Source organism: Artemia sp. Qi Xiang Cuo, chromosome 13 (assembly GCF_049724085.1).
Source record: "Artemia sp. Qi Xiang Cuo chromosome 13, ASM4972408v1, whole genome shotgun sequence".
Lineage (NCBI taxonomy): Eukaryota > Metazoa > Arthropoda > Branchiopoda > Anostraca > Artemiidae > Artemia > Artemia sp. Qi Xiang Cuo.
In genome coordinates, this window is record NC_142806.1 from 22,424,536 (window position 1) to 22,451,364 (window position 26,829).

The 26,829-nt window shown below is 33.9% G+C and overlaps 1 protein-coding gene across 4 annotated transcripts in view; it reads right to left on the reverse strand.

The window, feature by feature from the left end:
• Taf1 (TATA-box binding protein associated factor 1) overlaps nucleotides 1–26,829 on the reverse strand; it is a 185,967-nt gene that overhangs the window by 115,793 nt on the left and 43,345 nt on the right. For all 4 annotated transcript variants that reach the window (XM_089099541.1, XM_089099540.1, XM_089099539.1 and 1 more), the window contains 4 exons: nucleotides 24,019–24,281; nucleotides 17,074–17,319; nucleotides 12,449–12,628; nucleotides 1,201–1,356 (listed from right to left, as the gene is read on the reverse strand). In XM_089099541.1, the coding sequence (XP_088955667.1) occupies nucleotides 1,201–1,356; nucleotides 12,449–12,628; nucleotides 17,074–17,319; nucleotides 24,019–24,281 (845 nt within the window). The remainder of the gene's footprint in view (nucleotides 1–1,200; nucleotides 1,357–12,448; nucleotides 12,629–17,073; nucleotides 17,320–24,018; nucleotides 24,282–26,829) is intronic.

Here is a 26,829-nt window from a genome sequence, read left to right on the forward strand (position 1 = left end):
AAAAGAAGTTAAAAAAAACAAACATATAAACTCTGAAAAAACAACGACTCCCCAAACGGGGTCTCAATGTAGATTCACTAACTAAAACATTGGTTCTGTACAACAAAAACTTTGTATAGGGGTGGACCTTCACTTGGGCCTGGCCAATCCTCTAAATCAACATCCAAATCCGTTCTACTTTTGCGTAATTTTGTCTGTCAGTGGCCCAGACCCGGAAGACCAAAGTAGAATTTAACTTCAAAGCTTAAGTATTGCGAAAGAATCTAGCTTAGCAACCAGAGTTCAACTTATGATTGAAAATTATCTTGTAGGCAAATATAATTACAGAAAAGAAAACAGGCCATTTATCTGAAAAGAAAAGAATCAAGGGGTGAAACCCCCATAGTTGTCATTTCTAGCCAACCAAGAGAGCTCATAGTGGTAAAACTTTCAAAATTGTAATCCCTGTTTTTACTGTCACAAGATAATGGATGAGACAAGCCAAACAATTGCCTCAGTGTGCTTTAGTATTATGTAAGGTGTCGCATATTTGCCTAAAATGAAAATAAAATTAACGAGAAAACAGAAATAAAATTTCAGTTTTAAAATGTAAACACTGATGATGAAAATAATGGACCTCGACACATTCTGATCGGCCGAAGTAAAAAATCCTAGACTCTGAGTTATAGAGACTAGAACTGGATGCTTAGCTGTAACTTGTCTAGCCAAGCACTAAATTCTACTGGTGAAGGATAGTTGTCTAGACCTTGATTTCTGGCCAAACACATGTCTAGACATGGAATTCTAGCTAGACACGCATGTGAACGCCACTTTAAGGTACATGTTCCCTTTGATAAAAGCATTTTTGGGACAAACCTAAAGCCGTACACTGTACCAAAATAACAAGTTACTCACCAATCCAGAATTATTATATTATTTAGATTTTCCTTAGAGAAGGATCTAAATTTGCATAAAAATAGGAAAACTCTTCCTTTTTCTCAAAGAATTTCAACCAATTTTTAACGTATTTCTAATCTAAGAAACGCTGTATACCAGATTTCAAAAATTTATTTCGCTAGATGGATGGCACTGTATCTCAGCTATGGACTAGTAGAGAAATTTTTCTCTTTCGTTGATTTACTAAAAGCCTAGAAAAGCAGAAAAATAACATACCGAAACTAGAACAGGGAATATAGCCTTTACTAATCGGGAACATAATACCTTTGATTTTTGTTCTTCTGAATTTAATATGACATCCTCTTCCCACTGCATTTGGGTAACCATAAGAAAAGCATCATCGGATATAGTATCCTCTTTGGTTTCACTAGGTGGAACCTCACAAACTGCCGCTTCAGGTTTTGGACCAAGATCATCCACCTGTAAAACAAAAACACAGCAAAATTTAAAAACTTTTATTAAATGTTACCACGAATATGCCTGTAAACAAAATTTTACCATCATTCTCTGAAATACGACATTGAGCGAGTTCGGGTTTCCCTGTTAGAAACAATGCTGTTTCGGTGTGGGATGGTCTCCCAGATAGAATTAGAGCGGACTTTCATTAAATGTTACCACGAATATGCCTGTAAACAAAATTTTACCATCATTCTCTGAAATACGACATTGAGCAAGTTCGGGTTTCTCTGTTAGAAACAATGCTGTTTCGGTGTGGGATGGTCTCCCAGATAGAATTAGAGCGGGCGGTGATTTAATTTTGTTTAAAAGATAGTCAAAGAATTTTTTATTGAAAAAGGCGGTTGAATTTACATAAGTAGTGCGAAAGCTTCTTAATCAGTGTTGCCACTCCAACAAAAGTAATAGCACTATTTAGGGTTTCTAAAAGTACTACCACGGCATAAAAAGTAATACCTCCCAAAAAATGTGTCGTGTTTTTTGCTTTCATAACACGTCTTAAGGAGCACATCTTATTTGAGAACAACAGTTTCTCATTGGTTTTTCATGTAAGCCAAAAGCAGTTTTTTTACTTCTCTATAGCTAATTCTTCTCTATGGTTCTATTGTAACTGAACTCTTGTAACTGAACCCCCCGTAAAACTAAACCCCCATACAACTGAATCCTTGTGCAACTGAATCCCATTTAACTGAACCCTCGTGTAACTCAACCCCCGTGTCACATAACCCCCTTGCAACTGAACCCCCGTGCAACTGAAACCCCGTGCAACTGAAACCCCTTGCAACTGAACCCCGTGGTACTGAACAGCCGTGCGCAGTTTTTCGACATTCTACAAATACGAGGGAATATCATTGGGTAAAACACAAGTTAGAATCTATACAGGTTGAAGCTTGTTGGAATTGTTTGCTTTTTAAAGTCATAATATAAATGCCTTTCAAGATGATCATAGGCAGCGCGCTAGCGCTGCCTAATTAAAGAACGATGTGGGTACAATGTGTTTTTGGTTTTTTCTCCATACCCGGACACTTCGTATCGAAGAAGTTGTCGTAGAAACTTCGAAAAGTGCTCATTCGATTGGAAATTTAAGTGGCTAGTGCACTTTCTAATAGTTGAAATTGATTGGAGGGCAAATAGCCCCCCCCCCACGCCCGTCGTTCCCCCCAAACAGATCCAATCAACATTTTGAGATAGGCATTTTGTTCGGCATAGTTGATTTTTGGTATCAATATACCAAAAATCAAATATACCCAAAAAAGGGTATATACCTTACTATTAAAAAATCTGTCCAGTATAAGAAATAAGAAAAAAATCATAATTGAAAAGCTAAAACACATGTTAATATTCTTTTTATTGTATATCATAAATATACAAAAAGAAATATACACGAATATACCCGAAAAAAGGTTATATACCTTACTATTAAAAAATCTGTCCAGTATAAGAAATAAGAAAAAAATTGTAATTGAAAATCTAAAACACATGAAAAATATATATAAAATATATTTAAAAGCTAAAATATATTTTTATATTCTTTTATTGCATATCACAAATATACACAAGGCAATATACACAAATATACCTCAAAACAAGGATAGTTGCTATTTCAAAATCTGTCAACACAAGTAAAAAAAAAAATTATCCTATTTAATAGCTGTTAGTAAATTTCCTTGCGCCGCGCGGGACTGAACCTCAGAACTCTTGATCACGAAGACCATTAGTTCGCAGACTCTTCCACTACTCCGACACAAGGTAACAAATAGTTTTATTTTGGGACACGATGATGTAAACTAGTTGTAAATATAGTATAAACAGGTATCTTTTTTGCTATTGTATTTAATGCAGTTATCAGGTCTCGCGATTTTCGCCTATCACCTCTGTACCGCATTAAGCCAGTAAAAAGAAGTGGGCGTATCCAGAAATTAAGCTAAATTTGCAGTTTACAACATAATTTACCTGACTCTCACCTGCCATTCTTGGGAGACATCTGACAGTTTATAAGAGGCCACGAAATTTCTGTGTAGTTTAAAAATCACTTATCTGCGAGTAGGCAGGGCGGCAGCGGAGTGCACCTGGCACTTTGACGATAAATCACATCAGTCCAAGGGGCAATTTATGGCAATTTTTAGGATAAAAATGAATACATCTCTTAATTTCATAGTTCAATAATTGTTTCTGGGACAAATTCTATAATGATTCCTTAATGATTCCTATAATGATTCTACAATGATTCCTCAAAAGGTAAAACAGTCTATAGTTGTCAAAAGTTAAAAAGCATGTTTAAAAAAGTGTCTAGTGAGAAAAAATAACCATTTGCAGCAGATTCAAGAATGGCAATTATTATTTTCCTTAATCTTAAAAGCAAGGCCGTATCCAGGGGGGGGGGTTACCCGGTTTGAACCCCCCCCCCGAAAATTTTGACCGAGTCGAAAATTAGTAAAACCTAGGTAAAAATCAGTAAAATTAGTCGAATACTGAGTAAAAAATTAGTAAACCCCCCCTGAAAAAAAATCCTGGATCCGCCCTTGCTTAAAAGTAAAAAGTTATTAAGAAAACAAATTTGCAGAACTTTTTCAAAAGAGCCTGAAACCCCTTAAAAATGACATCACAGCAAAACTGACGTCATTATTGAGGGGTTTCCAGCTCTTTTTAGTTTTTCTTGCAAATTTCTATTCAAAATAGCATTTTACTATTAAGACTAAGGAAAGTAAATGATTACTCTTCCTTAACCAGGTGCATTAAATGGCAATTAATCCTCACTAGCCAGTTTATTTAGAAACATACTTTTAAACTCTTGGGGACTACGGGCTGTTTTGAGCCCTCAGTCATTTAAGCTGTGGCATAATTTGCTATGAGGCAGAGGAGGTTAACTGCCCCTCCCGGACTTCAGTTTGCCCCTCCCCCAGACCCCAATTTGCCACCCACCAGCTGAAATTTAGTCTTTTCAAAGATCTTGTTAAAACTAAGATGCGCCCGCATAGCATTCACAAAACGGGTCAGTTTTCTTTAGTATATCTTTACCTTTTTGTGCCTATATGGCTAATTTTTTCAGTTTTCACTGTCATTTTCACTTAATTTGGGAAAATTGGCTCCATTTTTGCCCCCCTCCCCAAGATTTTGAAAAAATTATGCCAATGCCTTTAAGAGTTCAAAATGGAATTTGTCCCATGAGCGAATATTGTCTTATGAAACTCGTAATATGCTTCCTACTTTGCTAAACACTTTGCCGTTGCTTTTATTGTTATTATTTTTCAACTACACAGGGATTTACATTCCGCCTATATTTCTTCAAACACAATACGTACCTTTTAATGTATAAACATCGTACATAGATGTATAAATAAAGGGCTGAATCGATAATTAAGACAGCCAATAACAAACTGAAAAATGTCTTAATATTTTGGCTTCACGTCAAGACAGAGGCGGTTCCAGACCTGGGCAGGGAGGCAGCTGCCACCCCCCTTCCCTCATTTTCGCAAACATCCAAGATTAAATTAATTTTGTTTTACAAAATTGTACTCTTATGGTTTATCTTACCCCTCCCCCCCCCACCCCAGATTATGAGGCCGAAAACTGTTACTGCGTCTGGATACCTTGACAAAAATAAAAAGGAATAAAAATTGTGCTAAACCGGGAAAGCAAAAGAAAAAACAACAAAAAAGGGGGAAAACGCCATACAGCAAGAAAAACGTAATTATTGTTCTGTAACAGCTTTAAATGGTTCCATCACTGGGTTCTAAGCCACTCCAGCTCACTCAAACGGGGTGGGGGAATCCTTCACTCCTGAGATGGTATAAAACAATCCTTGTTCCAAGAAAATTTCAAACTAGTTACCTGCAAGTGCATTATTTATCCGATTTCAGCCCTTTCCCTACAGCTTGACCTTTGATGGAACAGGTTCTGTAAACCTCAAGAATTATAGGAGAGTTTATAAATCCTTATTAAGGAAATTTTCAATCGTGAAATTTAGCTCAATTGAAATAGTGTGCTAGAGTGCTAGCTGAGCAGCAACACCAAGTTTTAGTGCAGATATGGGACACCGAGGATATTCCAACAGATTGGAAGAAAGGGGTTATAGTGAAACTGTTTAAAGAGGGGTAGAACTGCTGATTGCAACAATCGGTGAGGTATCACTCTACAGTCTGCAGGAAGCAACGTCCTCTGTCCAGTACTTTTGAATCACATCCAGATCAAATTTGACAACATACTCAGAGCTGAACAGCATGGCTTCCGACCAAGTAGGTCATGTGCTGACTTGATCTTTAGTCTTAGAACACTTACTGAAGAATCAAAGAATGGCTGACTGAAATCATAATGGCTTTCATCAATTTCTTGAAGCCTTTCGACTCAGTCCATAGAGATTCACTGTGGAAAATACTGTGCTACATTGGCTTCCCTGATAAAATTGTCAGAATTATAATGGCGTTATATGATGAACAAATGTGTGCGTTACATGATGATGGAATCCTGACTGAGTGGCTTAAAGATAACTAAGGCGTTCAACAGGGTTGTATTCTGACCCCAGTACTGTTTACAATACTCATTGACTTAATACCATGGACGACCAACTTCACAGGTGGCATCCAGTTGAATCAAAGTCGTACCTTATTTGATGCAGGATTCGCAGACGATATAACACTGTTTTCTCACTTAAGAAAGAAGATTAAACAGCCACTTGTTAGTATTAAAGCCATAACCAGTCGGTGGCGATCTTGGGGACATATGGGTTGAATGGGCACCAGTAGCCAGCCTCACGATGTTGGGTGTTGGACTCCTCCAAGAGTTCGACGGCGCGAACGACAGGAGGCTACACTTGGACGATGCCTAGAAAAAGACGCAGTGCTCTTAAGGACATCTCTTAATGATTTTTGGCCGAAGACCCTGGAGAGGTCATCGTGGAGAGGCATCGTTGCCGCCTTATGTACCGACCGGAGTCGGAAGTCTTAGGTCTGGGTAAGTATTTTCTGCTGATTTTTCGCACACGTTCCTTATTGTCAAACTGGGTCCTCTAAGCGTATATCTACACATGGAGGCCTTTTTCATTAGAAATTGAATTTTCAGTTTTGTCCTAACTTTTTAAGACGCATATGGTTGTTTGAATTCCACTCAACCAATGTAGAGATAAATTTCATTTTACGTAATATAACCTAACCACTTGGCATAGAAAATTACGTAAGTATTGCGAAAGCTTCTTAATCAGTGTTGCCACTCCAACGAAAGTAAAGGTACTACTCAGGGTCTTTAAAAAGTACTACCATGGCATAAAATGTACTACCTCCCAAAAAATTTGTCGCGTGTTACGATTCGTGGAACACGTCTTAAGGAGCATATCTTATTTGAGCACCAAAGTTCCTCTTTGGTTTTTCATATAAACCAGCAACTGAAACCATACAACTGAACCCCAAGCAATTGAATCCCTGCGAACTGAAACCCCGTGCAACTGTACCCTCGTGAAATTTAATCCACGTACAACTGAACCTCGTGCAACTCAGCCCCCGTGCAACAATACAAACGAGAGGCCATTAAGTAGAGGACAATACCACTTATCATTGCTTTTTTGGTTTATGATCGAAGCTTGGGACAAATTAGTGTTTGGGAAAAATTACTCTTGGTAAAAGGCTTTCCAATCCGTTTTCAGCCATCTCAATTTTTCCCTCCTGTAGCACAAATGTAACGTTAAAGAAAAGACGTGTCATTAAAAAATTTCGCCATTTTTATCGAGAGTTGTGACTAATGTGTAGTGATATGATGCAGCTTTTCCGTTAAATGAGGAAGAATAAGCAGAATGTTCGTATTTTTTTAAGACTATACTGCCTTTCCATGACGTAAGAGTAACCACTACCCAAAAGTTATTCGAGTCCCTAGTTTATCTGAGTATGATGAAATCCTCTAGCTAAGTATTAGACCAAAAGTTCTCCCTCGTTTATTTATTATTATTGCAATACCTGTTTTCTATTACTCCCCAAATCAAAATATCGAGTCAAAACGTAAATTCATCCAGCAGTTGTAGAAAAGTACTGATTTTGTTATTTCTAAGTACCCCAATGCTGTTTTTTTTTTTTTTTTTTTATTTGGCGATGCCAACGACCTTAAAATGTATTCTTTTTGCTCCTCACTTAAAGTAAAGCAAATTGTCAAAATACCAACGACTCGCGGAAATACCTTTCTTGATGTTATTTTAACTAATATGTATAATTTTTACAGCCCTCCCTAAGCTTTGCCTCCATTAGGTGGGAGTTATCATCTTTCGATTCTTTTATCCCCCTCCTCAAATTTTAAGCATTCTTTCTCAATAACTTATGCAGGGGTCGTACAGTCAGCAACGTCCAAAATTATGGACTTAGCAACCTTCCTAAGACCGAAATAAGGACCAAAGGGACTAGATTGGGACGGCATTTCAGTAACCAGGTTAGCAAACCAAAGGACAGTGCCCGTCGTGACCTTCCAGTTAACATGAAAGAAACCATAAGTCAAAAATCCTTGAAAGCTCATGGAAAAAGCTAAACACCGCTATACAGACTAACTTATTTAGTCAAGCAGCTGATAAAGACTGCCTTGTCGCTGCTGTCCTAACAGTCTATTGTACTGCATTTTTTTAACCATAGCAGCTTCTCGAGCAGTTCAATAGTGACCAAGTTTTTAACCTACTTTAGGTCGTTAGCATCACTCTTGTATAAAACCGTGTACCTCTAAACCGAACCAGCTGTGAAAAAATAAATATCCAGAAAAGCTCATGGGAAATATATAATCTGGGTTATATACTTGAGTGTTAGGGAGGGGGAGTCAGGTAAAGAAAAGTTCAAAGCTGCTGCCTGCCAGTAGCAAAATTTGACAGACTTCCAAAAGCTATCAACACTTTAAGCAGAATAACTTGTGTTCAGACAGTCTTTCTTAGAGCAAAGATTACTTTTATATGTAAAAATCGTATTTTCAGATAAAATCTGCCAACAAATTTGAAAACTGCAAAGTAGCATTGCTACTTCGCTACCCCACATTTTGCACGGCGGCCCAATAGCAATAATGACCTCGCCGCCCTTTACAAGAGCCTTGTTCGATTTACTTTACTAGTTAACTAATAAGACAAATAACTAGATTTTGCCGTTTTATTTGACGAACAGATTCTAAGTTGACTAAAAAGTTAGCAATGATACTACTAGTAAAAATTCTTTGTTCTTGCATTCTTACTAAGTATTTCTGGCAAGAAGTTCAAACTAACTTTCTCAGTTAACTTTATGGCAAATAAAACTCTAAAAGCGAGAAAGGTACACTTGTTAGTTAACTACGTTTTGCTAAATCAAACGCAAGTAAGATTCAGCCTGGGCAATGTCAGCAACAGAAGCTATTTGCCAACTACCCTACAAAACGCCCTCACTGATGTGATGCCTTGGATGCAACTATCTGTTTATATATGCAACGTCAATACTAATTAATTGAAAGGAAATGATGCAACAAAAACCCCTGCTACGCGCTGTAACTCCTGGATAGGGGGGACAGATACACGAACTCTATGGCACTGGCTATAGACTACTTCGGTGTAGTCAATGATGGACTACATTAAAAAAGAGAAAACAAAAAAAAAGAGGAACAGAAATAGGGACTATTTTTCTTTAGGGACTTTTGGAATTTTAGGGACTTCTAGGAACTTAGGGACCTTTGTACGATCCCTGCTTATGGCACTTATCGCCCTCTTCAAAATTCTGGTCTTCTTTCTTTTGGTATGTGGCTGAATACTGAAGATTGGTCCGATGTTTATAGTTTAAAAGATCTTGATGAGAAAATGGCTATGTTCCACAAAATGCTAATTGATAAATATCACATTTGTTCCCCCCCCCCAAAAAAAAAATTTAAAAAGTGCTCTAGTGGTAGACCCTTTATTAACCAAACTATAAAAACACTAATTTGAACCAAATTGAAGCTTTTCAAAAATGCTAAACCGGATGAAGCCAATAAACTAAGAAAATCAATTAAAATAGAAATTCGTAAAGTGGCACGATCGTACTACAAAAATAAGGTCGAAGAATTGTTCACTAGTAAACCCAAAAATTGGTAATCTGATTTTAAAAAGCTGTGTGGCAGGAGGCTTGAACAGCTTAACTTCAATCTACCCGAGTCCTCTGATATTACTGCCAATAATCTAAATAAATTCCTCGCTTCCATTGTCCAGAGCCTTCCAGCATTATTCGACCAATTACCAGCAGGAGCTCTTTCCACTTCTTTATCCACTGTTTCCCCGTCTGAGATAGAAAGAAGAATTCGAAAACTAAGAAAGACAAGTATTTGTCCTTTGGATAGCCCTTTTCCTCTAATTAGTGTCTTCGGTGATTTCCTTTCTAAGTCCTTGTCTTTCCTGTTTAACAAGATTACCAAGTCTGGGCGAATTCCAACAATTTGGAAAAAGAGTTTCATAGCCCCTTTGAAAAAGAAAAATGGAAAGCCTGGTTTGGAAAGCGTTCGTCCTATTACTCTTACTCTCATTTTCTCGAAACTTTATGAAGGATTCCTTGCAGACTGACTAAAGGAAAAAATCCTACCTCTTACTGACTTGAAGCAATTTGGGAACCTAAAATCCACCTCTACTTCCCACTACCTCGCTTCTCTTATTGACCACATCGGGAATATCCTCAAAAAGCCTAATTCCTGGCTAAATTTAATTTTCATCGACCTTCAGGAAGCATTTGACCTTGTTAACTATAATATTTTAATTGAGAAATTTGTCAGCGAGTTCAATATTGGTCCCTTACTGGTGAAATTGGTTGCCTCCTTCTTAACAAATAGATTGCAGGTTGTCAAATACCAGAAGCATTATTCAAATCCTCTCCCTGTCCACAATGGCATACCCCAAGGTACTCTCCTAGGTCCCCTCATTTTTTCAGTCATGATCAACAGCCTTGCAAATGAATTGCCTGACCGATGGAAATTTCTTGATGACCTAACGGTTGTTGAAACTTGAAATCAACTACACTGAACAAAATGCCTATCTCAAAATTTTGATTGGATGTGTTTGGGAAAATGGTGGGCGTGGAAGGGGTGTTAGTTGCCTTCCAATCACTTTCCACTATTAAAAAGAGCACTAGCCACTCAAATTTCCAATCGAATGAGCTCTTTTTCCAAGTTTCTATGACAACTCCTTCGATACGAAGTACCCTGGTACGCAAAACAAACAAAAAAATAAATAAAACATTGTGCCAACATCGTTCTTTACTTTTTACACTATCTTTCAATTTTCTGGGGGGAAAGGGCTTCTGAATAAATCCTCCTTCCCCATGCACGTATTTTTATAGCCTTCCATAATGAAGGATATAGAGTTGATAAAACTTCCCCAGGGAAGTGAAGAGTCTCCTCGCTAGAAACTTGCTGTTGAAAACAAGTCAAAATGCGACAATCTGATTTTTCGATATGAAAAGCAGGCCATAATAATTATATTAGTGACATTTCATAAACAATTAAATAAAAAACCATTTTTTCTAACTGAAAGTAAGAAGCAACATTCAAACTTAAAACGAACAGAAATTATTCCGTATATGAAAGGGTCTGTCCCCTCCTCAACGCCTCACTCTTTATGCTAGAGATTGACTCTCTCAAAACTCTATTTTTTATAACAATAAAACACTTTAGCGTAAAGAGCATGGCGTTGACGAGGGGATAGCCCCTTTCAAATACGGAATAATTTCTGTTCGTTTTAAGTTTGAATGTTGCTTCTTACTTTCAGTTAGAAAAAATGGTTTTCTTTATTTAGTTTTTGAATTAATGCAGCTTTGATTTTGGCTCACCGTAGATGAATAATTAAACTGAAATTTTCATATTAATTTTACTTTCTTTGGCTAAATGGCTTTCTCAAAATTTTGATCTGACGTAACTTACGAAATAACTTGCGTGACGAACTTCTATATTCGTATATTTTTATTACGTAAATGAGGGGTTCTCCCCCTAGTGAATACCTGGCTGTTTACGCTAAAGTTCGAACTTTATTCCAATTCTTTAAGAATGACCCCTGCATCACAAACACCGTTTAATTAGAATAGATAGCTTTTTTGAAAGTACTAAACAAATTTTAGCGTAAAGAGCGAGATATTCACTAGGGGGAGAACCCCTCATACACACAATAATTTCTGTTCGTTTTAAGTTTTAACGTTGCTCCTTATTTTCAGTTGAAAAAATTAGTTTTTTTTATTTAATTCCTGATTGCTTTTTTAAATAATGCTGGGAAATCCGGCACTCCCCTCAAAGAAATGTCCCTTCCCCCATGAAAATATCGTCCATGGAAAGATCCTCCCACTTATCCCCCTTCTCCAACCCCCCTCCCCACCAGAAAAAATCCCTCCTTAAAACGTCTGTTTACTTCCAAATAACAAATGCTATATGTAAACAATGGACAAAGTTGATAACTTGCAGTCCTTCCCCTGGGGACTGTGGGGGATTCAGTAACCTCAAAGACAAATTTATTGGGTTTTGGACTATCCTGAACAAAATGGCTATCTCAAAATTTTAATCGGGTGAATTTGGGAAGAAAATGAACGTGGGAGGGGGCCTAGTTACCCTCCAATTTTTTTGGTCACTTAAAAAGGGCACTAGAAATTTTAATTTCCGTTCGAACGAGCCCTCTCGCGATATTTTATGACCACTGGGTCGATACGATCACCCCTTGGGGAAAAAAAAGAAAAAACAAATAAACACGTATAAGATCTTTCTTCTGCAAAATTCAATATTTTTGCAGATAGGAGCTTAAAACCTCTACAGAAGGTTTCTCTGATACGGTGAATATGATGGTTTGATTGTCATTAATATTCCATTACTTTCAGGGGGAGTCTCCCCACTTTTTTTGAAAATAAGGCAAATTTTTTCAGGCTCGGAATTTTTGATGAGTACGACTAAACTTGATAAAACTTATATATTTGAAATCAGCATGAAAATCTGATTCTTCTGATGTATCTATTGGTATTCCGTTTTTTAGAGTTTCGGTTACTATAAGCCGGGTCACTCCTTACTTACAGTTCGTTACCACGAACTGTTTGATATGTTCTGCTTTGAACAACAATAACTATAATTTGATTATATATACCTGCTTAAGCTTAAAACCGTAGTCAAACCCATCTCCAGTATCCGGAACATCAAGCATATCATACCACAGCTGCGCAGGTCCATACCTCCAATCTGCCACAGAAGGACCACGGTCGTCTGCCGCCTTTTCAGTGCCATTATCTTTTTCTGCCACAGTTTCAAGGTTGCTTAAAAATTTAACCTAAAATAAAAAATTAACCTTTGTGCGATTCTCAAATATATGCAAATGACAGTGTATCTGATGTTTCAGTTTACAACTAACTTAATGGGTTTAAAAACCCATCCGAGATACTTATCCAACTTATAGTGCAGATTTTCCAATTATGGTGCAAATTATGCCAAAAAGTTGATCTTTATAGTAAAGAACGAACTCTAGCCTATAGTAACCGAAATATTAAAATAAAATGCAATTTTTGACAAAACTGATCGTCAAAAAAGTGCACCACTGTAATCGCCAACTCTTAAACTCTATACAGGAAACTTACATTCCCCTGGTTTGAACAACAAGGAAAATCACTTTTTTGTATGGATAGCACTGAAATGGGCGCTCTCTTTTCTTTTCTTTTTTCTGCAGCTAGTGAGGTACTAAAACACTATAGAGAGCTGTTTAATGACTCATTTTAAAGGAAATTGCCACATCTACTCCTTTTGGTAATTAACAAAACATGATATTTATAATAAAGTAACATTTAATTTCTTAGACCACACTGGTTTTCCATTTACAAAAATTAAACAAGAAAAACAGGTTTTAATTTCTATAAAGCAGTGAATACAAACACTTAATTAAAAAAAATACTCCGAATATTTCGGCCCCAAATCCGGGAGCATTTCTCAACGGCTCCCGGATGCCGTTGAGAAAGGCTCCCAGATGTTGGGCCGAAATATTCGGAGTAATTTTTTGTAAAGTAACATTTTTGGACAAAAAAAAATGTATTGCTATATACAAGATACGGAATGATATCATAGTCGTAGGTTACAACCATAGATGACGTTAAAAATAAAAACTACATGACATTAATCTATATGACGTTAAAATATAATTTTGTATTATTGTCAGTATATAAAAGAGTATCAGGTTACGCCGCCTCAACAATTTAAGTTGGTAATTGTAGTTGCAGCGGCGGCTGTAACCCAGTAAAGGTCAAACCTCGGCCAATAGTAACCAACAAATCGATTATTATCCAACCAAATCCGATCAAAATATAAATGCACCTTTGGAATCACCACGGCTGAAAAGCCTATTCATGAAACTTACATTCCCTTACTTGATCAACGAGAAAAATCAGTTTTTTTGCATAAAAAGCAATAATATGGCCTTTTTCCTGTTTTTTTTTTATCCGCTGCTAGCTGGGCACGGTAACATCATAGATAAGGTAAAAAAAGGTAAAGGATACGGCACTAGACTTCTAAAAGTCCGAACGGCGGTGCTGATCTCCTTCAGTCAGGAAGTGCAATGGGGGTATGGGGGCCAGCCATCCTGTGCTTTTGCTGTACACCATAGACAGCTCTTTAAGGGCTCATATTAAAGGGAACTATGTAAATAAGACCAGTTATTACATAGAAGAAAAATCCTTCGGCTTTTCTCAGCAGGAACTAATAAAGAACGAACTGCGTTGTCATTCCTGTTACCCAAGACATCATTTAAAGTACGTCATCATTTTGTTTACAAAATACAATTTTTTTTTTCAAAAAAGCGATTTTATTTTAAAAATTGAAGTTTTTAAAATACAATAGGACATACATATAGTAATTTCCTATAACATAAGCCCTTAAACAGCTCTATGATGTTCCAGTGCTCAGCTAGCTGCAGAGGAAAAAAGAGACCATTGATGGTGATTTCCACCCCCCCCCCCCTCCGTAAAAAAAGGCTATTCCAACATTTTTTTGGGAGGGGGGGGGTCAGACTATTTTTTTGTTACTATTGGCCGTGTTCATCTTTTACTAGATTGCAGCTACTTTTGCAATCACGACAATTGACACCTAAGTTTATGACGTCATTCATCATCTTGTCTACAAAAATTTAGTATTTAGTCATATATATTCTATATAACAGTGAATTCATTTTAAAATAATTTGTTTTGCCGTGGTTGCAGCGACAGCTGCAAACGAGTAAAAACAAGACTACAGATAAGAGTTTGGTGACTGGTCCCCTTCCCTTAGCTGTAAAAGTCCAAAGGCAACTGCATCATTTATGTTTAATTGGAAACTATATGCGTCTTGTCTTCAGCAGTCCTTGGAAAGAGCTCCTAAAATGCTCTTGGAAAGAGCACCAAACTAAATATTTGATATATAACGATACTAATTGCTGAAACATCAGCAGTTCAATATTTTATTTCACTGTTATTTTTATTTTTATTTTCAATGTTGCAATAAGTACAAAAACAAATATTTGCAATATAATTCATTTTTATTCAAGCGCAAATGACACAGATGCTTTAGAGTCAGGGGAGGGGAAAGGGGGCAGCTACCAAACTCTTATTTGTAGTATTTTTTGTTTGTTTTAAGTTTCATTTTAATATTTAATTTAAGTTTTACTCGTTTTAATATTTATTTTTATTAGTACCTGTTGCATGTTTGTTACAATGATTATTTATATAATTCCTGTTCGTTTTGGGTTTTATTTATTCTTTAATATTAATTTCTTATCATTTTGAGTTCGAATTATTATAGGAATTTATTTCAGCTTGTCTAAACATTAATTTTGCTCTTTACTTTTCTTTGAAAAACTTCTTTTTTGGGAAGTTTTTTAATTAATTTCTCTTTGTTTTTTATTGCCAACGTTTCAAGTTTTTCAACATTTCTATTTCAATATTAAACTTTCATCAAAGCATCAAAACATCAAAGTGTTTTTTTTTTCAACATCAAAGTTCAACGTTTCCCGCAACACTCAAAGGAAGTAGATGTAGTAGTAGAAGCAGATGTAGTAGAAGAAGTGGTAGTGATAGAAGCAGTAGTAGTCAGAGTTGTAAGTTGTTACAGTTCGAAGTAGTCACACTTGCAGTCGCACTCCAGGCTCATTTGCAGCCGCGATAGCAGCAGTAGTAGCAGTGACCAGGCAAGTTTCAAGTTAATACTAGTTCATAGTTATTTGAATCAAAGTCTCATAGAATCCTAGTTATTTGATCTTTGGACTATTTTGAACAAAATGGTTATCTCAAAATTTTTACCCGATACATTTTGCGAAAAGGGGCGGTGAGGGGGACTGGTTTGCCTTTCGACCGTTTAGGACTCTTAGAAAAAAAGCTAGAACTTTCAATTTTCTATCGAATGAGCTCCTTTCGAAATTTTTACAACCCCCACTTCCATAAGAAACTTGCATAACTTACAACCTTGCCCCTGGTCTCTGGGGGGTTTCATCAGCTCCCGGAGGCATAGTTATTTGAACTTTGAACTATTTGAACAAAATGGCTATTTCAAAATTTTGATTGGATGCATTTGGGGAAAAGAGGGCGTGGAAGGGGGGATAGACGCCCTCCAATCACTTTTTATTCTTAAAAAGGGCACTAGAACTTTAAACTTCAAATCGAATGAGCCCCCTCCGAAGTTTATACGACCACCCCTTCCATATGAAGCACCTCAGGGAAAAAATAACAATAATAATAAATCGGAGGCAACATTATTGCGTTGCCTATAGTAAAGAGTCATAAGGCTTCAATGTTTTAATATTTTGTTAACTATAAAAATGTTTAAATATTATTTATTTTATACCAAAACATGAAGGTGGCCCCTAACGTTACTTAGAATTTTCATTTGATACAAATAAACGTCCATCTAATATAAATTTATATCGATCGTAAAAACCAAATTTTACGCGAATTAACACATTTTAAGTCCTATAAATGCGTTTGAGCGTGTTTGTACATTGTTTTTACTTCAAAATGAACATAGGGTTTTATACTGAATGGTGTTTTGAGCTTTGATTGAATATAAATATCTTAAGTAATAAACATATTAATATTGAATATTTCAATATCATAAATAACAAATATCAAAACATAAGCTTTTGTATTTCGAATAATGATTTCATAGAAATATCTTAAATACTAAATATCCTACAAACATCTTAAATATCATAAATAATAAATATATCAAACAAAGGCTTATGTATTTAATGGTATTTTGAACTTTGATTTCATTAAATAACTTAAAAATAAAAATCTTCAATAATAAACATCTTAAACAATGGGTTTTTGTACTTAATGGTATTTTGAACTCTTATTTCATATAAATATGTCAAACAATAAATATCTTAATAATAAATATCATAAATATTAAATATCTTAAAGAAAGTTTTATGAATTAAATATACTTTGAACTTTGAAATACCATTAACGAATAAATTGTATTTTATGCAAAAAAAAGTATATATTCATATATATTTTAAATCGCAACAACCCTAAAGTCGTATTTTATGCAAAAAACGGCACATATTTTAAATCGTAATGATGGTAAAAAATAGCATTTTATGGCAAAAAAACATATTTTACATTGCAGAAGGGTGCTTGAATATTGTTTTATTTTAGGTAGCACTGTAAAAGGTGGCACCAAAACAGAAGGGTGGCACCTTATATTATTTTGAATTTAAATTTCATAGGATAATACATATTTTCAATTAGTTTTACTTACTGACGAGTCTTCTCGAACTTGTTGAGGAACAGGCGAGGGCCCAAAATTGAAATCCCATCCTTTATTCAGATTTTGCTCATCATCCTCTTCTTCGTTCTGTTTCTCCTGTTCCCCTTCATCCGTTTTTTCTTTTCTTTTTCGCGATTCTTCAGCTTTCAATCTTTTCTGACGTTTCCTTACGTGTCTCCATATTTGAGGTAAGCTATTGGGTTTCCCAGGACCAAAGAGCTTTGAAAATCTAAGAACCTAGAAAACGAAACATCTCAATAGAAAACACAGGACAAGAGAAGGAACACGGATTCTAAATCGGATTTGTTTTTATACCTAAAATATCATCACATATCTTCATAGTATAACCGTTAACCTTTGCTGATTTAAAGACATTCACCTCAAAAGCCTTACTTATTTTGTAATATGAACAATGTACCTCCTTTTTTAACTTCTTTTAAGAAGAAGTGGCACTTTTGATCCTGGCTACTGTTAAATTTTTAAAAAGAAGCGGCACCAGATTCAACTTTTGTGATTAAATATCATTGCGTACTCAGTTAATTGCTTGGTTACTGATCCTGTAAAACTTTTGATCCTGGCTACTGATAAATTTTTAGGAAGAAGTGGCACCATATCCAACTTTTGTGATTGAATACCATTGCGTAACTCGTTAATTGCTTGGTTACTAATACTGTAAGTTATTGATCACTGTAACGTGCCTTTTTGTGCTTGTTTATTGATCCTGTAAAACTTTTGATCCTGGCTACTGATAAATTTTTAAGAAGAAGCGGCACCAGATTCAACTTTTGTGATTAAATATCATTGCGTACTCAGTTAATTGCTTGGTTACTGATCCTGTAAAACTTTTGATCCTGGCTACTGATAAATTTTTAGGAAGAAGTGGCACCATATCCAACTTTTGTGATTAAATACCATTGCGTAACTCGTTAATTGCTTGGTTACTAATACTGTAAGTTATTGATCACTGTAACGTGCCTTTTTGTGCTTGTTTATTGATCCTGTAAAACTTTTGATCCTGGCTACTGATAAATTTTTAGGAAGAAGTGGCACCATATTCAAGTTTCGTGATTAAATATTATTCCGTAACTCGTTAATTGCTTGGTTACTAATACTGTAAGTTATTGATCACTGTACCTGATCCTCTACGATATTGGGGATGTGCCCTTTTTCACAATTACTTTCGTTTTAATTTTTGAACACTCTTGGTAGAAAAATGCGTTTTATCCTTTACAAACACACTCTTTGCGCTGTTTTCAATTTAAAAGAAAAAATTATTAAAGTAGCTTTCACGCTATATTTGCCTGAAGGTTTACAAGCCTTTTGAAACTGATGGCTGGACGTTCTAAGCTTCTCCTTCCTTTCTAAGCTTTGTGGCTGGCTGACCTCATTGATTTCAGAAGCAAATATTTCACAGGCTTTCAGAAGCGAAGCCAAAATATTTGACCAGTATATATAGATTACATACACATTTTCTCAATTTTTTAAATTTTACCCGTTATTTCATGAATTTTAAGGATTATATTTCCTTTCTTTAAAAAAAAAATAATATCAGGAGAGGCAGGTTGCGCCTCCGTTTTCTTAATGCAAAGATAATCCCTCGCACGGGACATATTGTCCCGACAAAACACTCCCCATCCAGATTCCACCCTCCCCGGGTCGTTTCCTAGCCTATTCCTACCGTGTCTCCTGTTCCCTTCTGTACCTACAGATATGAAAAAATCTTTGTCTCCCCATTACGGAAAAAAATAGCAAAACATCCCCCTGGTTTCCCTCTTCTTTTTACTTTTTTGTGCTGTCCATGTACAAGCGCTGTCCATGTTTTTTATGTTTTCCCTCATTTTCTCAATTTTTTTCATGATTTTTACCCTGGGTTCTCACATATACGATTTTTATTATGGCGAAAAATCGTATTAGAAAATCGAACACGAAATTCCCATTTTAACGCGATAAGTATTACAGGAAGTCACACTAGACAATTTATTTGCGTCCTATTTTGAAGAAACAGCATATTAGTTCAGCTTTTTAAAATAGCCTTTGGCAAGGCCTATATCTTGTCATGTTGGGGTAAGGGACTGGGATGCATAAAAAGTATTAGTAATGATAACATTTGTAATAATGATAACATTAGTAATGATTTTTATTATGGCGAAAAATCGTATTAGAAAATCGAACACGAAATTCCCATTTTAACGCGATAAGTATTACAGGAAGTCACACTAGACAATTTATTTGCGTCCTATTTTGAAGAAACAGCATATTAGTTCAGCTTTTTAAAATAGCCTTTGGCAAGGCCTATATCTTGTCATGTTGGGGTAAGGGACTGGGATGCATAAAAAGTATTAGTAATGATAACATTTATAAATAGATGTAAGTGAGAAATCAAATAGTATATTCCACTTTGTTTTATTTCTGTTCTAGCTTAGATACAAATTGACGACTTAGAAGTACCACTGTTAGAATCAACTTGGCCCATGCTAGTCTAGATATTTAGCTGCTATGCTCAACGAAGGTCTTTTTGCGCAGAGCCCAGGCTATACAGCACAAAACGAAACAAACTGGCCTATATTATTTAAATTCCGTCTAGCCATCTAAATTGGCATACTAATCTTACCATCAACTCAAAACTTCTTCTGAGACTTCATTCCATTTCTTTCATTACAAGTAACCTATTCTTATGGTCTTTATCAGTTTTAGAGTGTAGTTTAGTTTTCTATGTTTCCATAATATCCATTTTGATCTTGCCCAGCCTATTGATTTGACGCGATTTATTAATCAAAATTATTGGAGAAGTTGAGATTCATGATCTTGTACGATATTTTTGAAAATCAGATATAGTTTACCCGAAATTCGCACACAGAAGCAATATTCGTATATCTGGCCGAATAATCGTGTTTGTATGCGAATAATCGTGCATATGGGAACCCACAATTACTTCTTTTCAGCATGTTGCGACCAAGCTCGGTTTAAACAATGACTAATGGATTGATTTTCATTCTGACAAGTTTAATGTTAGCAATATTTTTGTTTTCGTTATTTTTTAAGCTTTTTGTAAGTAATATCTTTATTTATTGACCCCGAAATTCGAATTTGGCACTTCGGGGCTTGTGATAGTAATTTTTTCATAATATTTTATATTTCTATAATATTCCATAATAGCATACTATCAATCATATAATATCTTATAATGATTTTCCGACAAGCTGTAACTTGAAACAAAAGGAAAATACAAATGCATCACAAAAATTTACTATTTTCAGGTCTATCCATTCATAGAGCCAGACTTAATATTAGCCTACTTACGATAGCCTACTGCGGTTTCCCTTAGAGAATTATTTAAACTTGCTTGAAAGATGCTGAAATCACCATATTATCAGGAATTTCTGAAGCCTTTTTAACATATTTTTCACCGTAAAAAATACAATACATAATTCATAGGGTAGATAAATAAAACTGAACCTCAGCTGACAAGAGATAGCAAAATTCTCGTTTTACGTCAAAAATTAAAATAATATACTACGAAGAAATAACATACCAATGCCTTCATATTGAACATAAATATATGTCATAAACAGACAAATAACATACCAGAGCTTTTACATTGAACATTAATGTACGTTATTTAACAGAAAAATAACATAGCAGAAAATAAAATACCAGAGCTTTCACATTGAACATAAATGTCATTTAACAGAAAAATAACACACCAGAGATTTCAGTGAACATAAATCGTAAATAGTATTCTATTTGTTTATTCTTTCAGTTACTTTTCTTATAATTTAGTATTTCTGACAGGAATAAAGCAATTAAATGCATTTCCTATAAGTTCCTCTCTATTATGGTAACTTGAAAAATTGTTTTCATTCTAAAATAGACAAACAAGTAGAACAATAGGGAAATTTTTTTTATATATAAAACAGTGGAACGCAACTTTAAATGAATATTTCGACCCTATATCGAAGGGCCGTCCTCAGCAAAAACAAATGAAGAAAAACCAAACATTAAAGAACTCACATTAAAATTCAATCGTTGAAACTAAAAAACTTTTTAAGACAGCCCTAGCATCATTACTTCAAGCAAGTTCAACCAGGACTGGTATATCAAGCAAGGTGAAAAAGACAGTTCATTCAAATGAAATAAGAAACAATTACAGACACGCTTTTAAAGCTTATCTTGCCTTTTTGGCAGCCAGCATAGAAGGTCTATCCGTAACAGGTTGAGTGGAATTGTTTACTGGTTTTTTAATATAATTAGTTAAATCATTTCTAATTAAATTTGTATATACGGCATTAAACGAATATTCTCCCAAATACCTATTTAATAAACTATTACTATTTATTTTGATTCTAATTTCATTTTTATTTATGATAATTTATGAATTTATTTTGATTCTAATTTCAATCCCTATTTAAATAGGGATTGAAATTAGAATCAACGATGGTTATAGCTTCAACAATTGAATTTTAATGTAAGTTCTTTTATATTTGTTTTTGCTGAGGACCCCTTGGGTATAGGGTCGAAATATTCATTTAAAGTTGCGTTCCACTGTCTTGTATAAAAAATTTCCCTATTGTTCTACTTGTTTGTTTATGATGGAAAGGCAGTGAGGTCTTCGTCGCTATTTATGCTTTCATTCTCTTTTTTTCTTGTTTCCTTTCTTTTAATTTTTTTCGTCTGCTGTGTATTGGTTCTTTTTTTTGCTTTAAATGAACAAACTTATGTTTTTTCACGCTATAACATAGGCTCTGAAGCTTTTTAGCCGCTATTTATATTAGTTTTTTACACCTTAAGCATTTTTCACCTTAAAAATTATTTGAAAACAAATTTCATTGGGAAGATACATAAAGCTGAATCTCAGCTATCAAAAGATTTTTTTTTAAATCCCGTTTTATGTGGAAACATTAAAATCAGAGTACACAAAAATAGAAAGAATAAAAAAATAAAGTTGAAAAGTGGTATCACTATAACTTTCTTCGATGTTTTTGTAATTTGTTTGTAAATATTTTGGTGCATTTTTTGTAAAAGAAAGTAATAATGATAGACAATTTTGAATGTTTTGTTTTATTATAATAAAATTAATTAGATTGTTTTAATATTTTTGTTTGTTTTTAAAGGAGACATGTAGGGCCAACATCCCGAAAAGTTTTGAGGTATGGTAAGAAATAACAACCGTAGAAAGGGCTTCCTGTTAGGGGAGGACGCCCTTTTCCACGAGAATGGCAAGATTTTTTATTGGAAGGCTTGTTAGTACGAGGGGTGTTTTTTTAAGTAAGGTCCGTTTGAAGATAAGTACACAACGAAATATTATTTCGAAAAAGCAAATTTATTTTCAGAAATTACCTACTTTACTCTATTTAACGCCATAGTTGCCAATTTTGTTCAAACACTTTTCATAACTCTCAGCTAATTTCAAAGTAACCTCTTCATAAAAACTTGCCGCCTGCTCCGATAACCAAGAATTCACTGCCGTTTGTGCGTCGTTGTCATTGTTACGGTTGCCACTGAGGTGTTGCTTAAGGTAGAGAAACGGATAGTAATCGAGCGGCGCATAATCAGGACTATTGGGAGGATGGTCTAAAACTTCCCAGATAAAACTGTTCAACAAAGTGCGGCTTTGACCTGCAGTGTGAGGTCATGCATTGTCATGAAGAAGGACAATTCCCTTTGTCAACATGCCAGGTTTGTTTTTGTTTTTTTCAATCGCTCTGCAGAGCTTTCTGAGGGTTTGGCAGTATGCCTCCACATTCATAGTGGTTCCTCGTTGCATGAAGTCGACGGCTAAAACACCATGCCTATTCCAAAACACCGACGCCATAATTTTGTGCTGGGACAGATTCTGTTTGGCCTTCAACTTTACAGGGGATTGTGTGTTTCCATTCCATATTCTGTTGCCTCGACCTGGGGGTGATGTGCGAAAACCTTGTTTCGTCTCCAGTTCAACTGGTTGCCACCCCGGTGGCGACCGTTACAATAATGACGGAGACGTAAAACGGCAGTAAACTCTTGGTTATCGAAGCAGGTGGCAAGTTTTTATGAAGAGTTTACTTTAAAATTGGTTGAGAGGTATGATAAGTGTTTGAACAAACTTGGCAACTATACAGACACATAGAGTAAAGCATGAACTGATTGAAAATGAATTTACTTTTTTGAAATAATCTGTCGTTGTGTACTTATGTTCAAACGGACATTACTTAGAAATAACCCCTCGCATTTGATGACTTGAAGTGTGTCAAGTTCGGATGTTAAATAATATTAGAAAATAGAGTAGATGACATCTAAAGTTAAAATTAGATGTATTTTGAAATTAAAATTTGTCGTCACTGAGAGGTGAGGATGTGGGATTTATATTGTAAAGAAGGAAAAAAAAGAGAGTGAAGAAAATAATATACCAGAAATGACACAGGAAACATAATCCTTCACTAGCGGGTCTTTTGTTTATTCCTTTCTCTTCTCTGTTTTATTTTAATATACATACTTTCTGACTAGGATCAAGCACTTAATTGTTTTTACTATAGATACCTCTTTATTATGGCAAGTGTGGTTGTATTTTATTTTTTCTTTTATTAGTATTTTTTGGTCTGTTTTAGTTTTGTTTTAATTAAGTAAACGTATGTTTTCTTACCTATAACACAGGGCATTAAGCCTTTTAGGGGATGTTCATGTTAATTTTTTTTTTTTTAAGTTAACATTGTTGAGAACAAATAAATAGGTCTATCAATAAAAGCACTTTTTCGAAGGACCATAAGGAAGAAAATGGAATGAAGAAATTTATGAAATGAATCAAAGAATAAAAAAAAATGTCTATCTATAGAAGCATTAGTTTGAAAGGTGCATGAGGAAGAAAATAAATACAAAAAATTGATGAAAATGAATACAAGAATACAAATTGGAATATATATCGATAAAAAAAAATATTTGAAGGGCCCATGAGGAACTCACTTTATCTGGTTTGAAATCAGGGAAGATTTCGTTGACATCTATATCAGCATACTTTGAAGGGAGCATAGCAGCCAAAGGAGTGATTATTTTCCTATTCTGAAAATCTCCATTATTACTAAGAGTCTCACGAACAAGAGGGGGTGGCATTAAAACAGAGTCATTATTTGGTAAGCAAACTTCATCTACTTCTGTCTCTTCCACTGAATCATCTTCTGCTACTTCAGTTATGTCAAAATAATCAATGGCGCTAGGTGATTTGTCACCTAAAAAACAGCAATATAAAGTAAAATAGAATCAAATGGAAGAAAATGACAATTATTCTTCCAGCAGAAAGATTATGAAAATTACTCTTCAAGCAGAAAGTAGTGTCTTACAGATAAATGATTGATATGATAAACGAAGCTGATTTTTTTTTACAGATAAAGAAATCCAAATAACTGAGTAACACGATAAAAAAATATATAAATTACAAATAGATAAATAAAATTTAGATAAATGAAGCTGAGAATAGTTTTTATAAATAAATGAATCCAGATAAATGATTTATAAGAAATAGACAAATGAATAAATAAATGAAGCTGAAAGTAGTGTCTTATAGATATATGAATGATATGATGAACGAAGTCGAATTTTTTTTTACACATAAAGAAATCCAGATAACTGAATGACACATATGAATATTTGAATTACAAATAGATAAATAGAATTTAGGTAAAAGAAGCTGAGAATAATTTTATAGATAAATGGATCCAGATAAATGAAAAGATAAACGATTTATAAGAAAATAGACAAATGAATATAAATGAAGCTGAAAGTAGTGTTTATATATAAATGATAAATCTAAAATAGATAAATGAAGTAGAAAGCAGTGTTTTATAGATAAACGAACGATATGATAAACGATGCCGAATTTTTTTTAAAGATAAAGAAATCCAGATAGCTGAATGACACGAATAATGAATATATAAATTACAAATAGATAAATCGAATTTGGATAAACGAAGCTGAGAAGTTTTTATAGATAAATGACTCCAGATAAATGAAAGATAAACGATATATAAAAAAAAAACAGACAAATAAATGAAGCTGAAATTAGTGTTTATAGATAGATGATAAAATCTAGAAATAGATAAATGTAGTAGGAAGTAGTGTCTTATATATACATGAATGAATAAATGAATCCAGATAAATGAAAAGGTAAACGAGTTATAAGAAAATAGACAAATGAATAACAAAAAATGAAGCTGAAAGTAGTGTTTATAGATAAATGATGAATCTAGAAATAGATAAATGAAGTAGAAAGTAGTATTTTTTAGATAAATGAATGATATGATGAACGAAGCCGATTTTTTTTTTTACAGATAAAGAAATCCAGATAACTGAATGACGCTATAAATGAATAAATAAATTACAAATGCTGAGAATAGTTTTTTTTTTATAGATAAATGAATCCAGATAAATGAAAAGATAAATGATTTATAAAAAAAAATAGACGAATGAATAAATAAATGAAGCTGAAAGTAGTGTTCATAGATGATGATAAATCAATAAGTAGACAAATAAAGCAGAAAGAAGCGTCTTATAGTTAAGTGAATGATATAAATCAATAAATAGACAAATAAAGCAGAAAGTAGAGTCTTATAGTTAAGTGAATGATATATGAATGATATATATATATATATATATATATATATATATATATATATATATATATATATATATATATATATATATATATATATATATATATATATATTTATATATATATATATATATATATATATATATATATATATATATATATATATATATATATATATATATATATATATATATATATATATATATATATATATATATATATATATATATATATATAAACTATAAACAGATAAATAGAATTTAGATAAATGAAGCTGAGAGTAGTTTTTTATAGATAAATCCATCCAGATAAATGAAAAATATGACAAATGAAAAGATAAATGATTTATTAGAAAATAGACAAATGAAAATAAAGATGAAGCTGAAAGTAGTTTTTTAAAGATAACTAAATCCAAATGAATTGATAAAATGATAAATGAATAGATAATTAATAAATATAGAAATAGATAAATGGTCATATAAATGAAGCTGATTCCTTTTATAGATAAAGAAATCCAGACAACTGAATGACATGATAAATGAAGCTGAGAGTAGTTTTATTTTATACATAAATGAATCCAGATAAATGAAAAATAGGATAAATGATACTTAAGAAAATAGACAAATGAATTTATAAATGCAAATGAAAGTAGTTTCTTAAAGATAACTGAATCCAAATAAATCGATCGAACATGATAAACGAATGGATAAATATAAAAATAGAGAAATAGATAAATGATCATATAAATGAAGCTTACAGATAACTGAGTGACACGATAAATGAATATATAAATTATAAATAGATGAATAGAATTTAGATAAATGAAGCTGAGAGAAGTTTTTTTTTTACATAAATAAATTAGATAAATGAAAAATATGATAAATGAAAAGATAAATGATCTATAAGAAAACAGATAAATGAGTTTAAAAATGACGCTGAAAGTAGTTTCTTAAAGATAACTGAATCCAAATAAATGGATAAAATGATACATGAATAGATAAAGAATAAATAGAGAAACAGATAAATGATTAGATAAATGAAGCTCATTTATCATAAATGAAGTATTATACAGACAAATGAATTCATACTCAGCAGGAAACAATCCCTAGGGTCTGAATATCAAGGGACACGCATCAAGGTATTATTAATTTTACATTTTGGAAATTAAA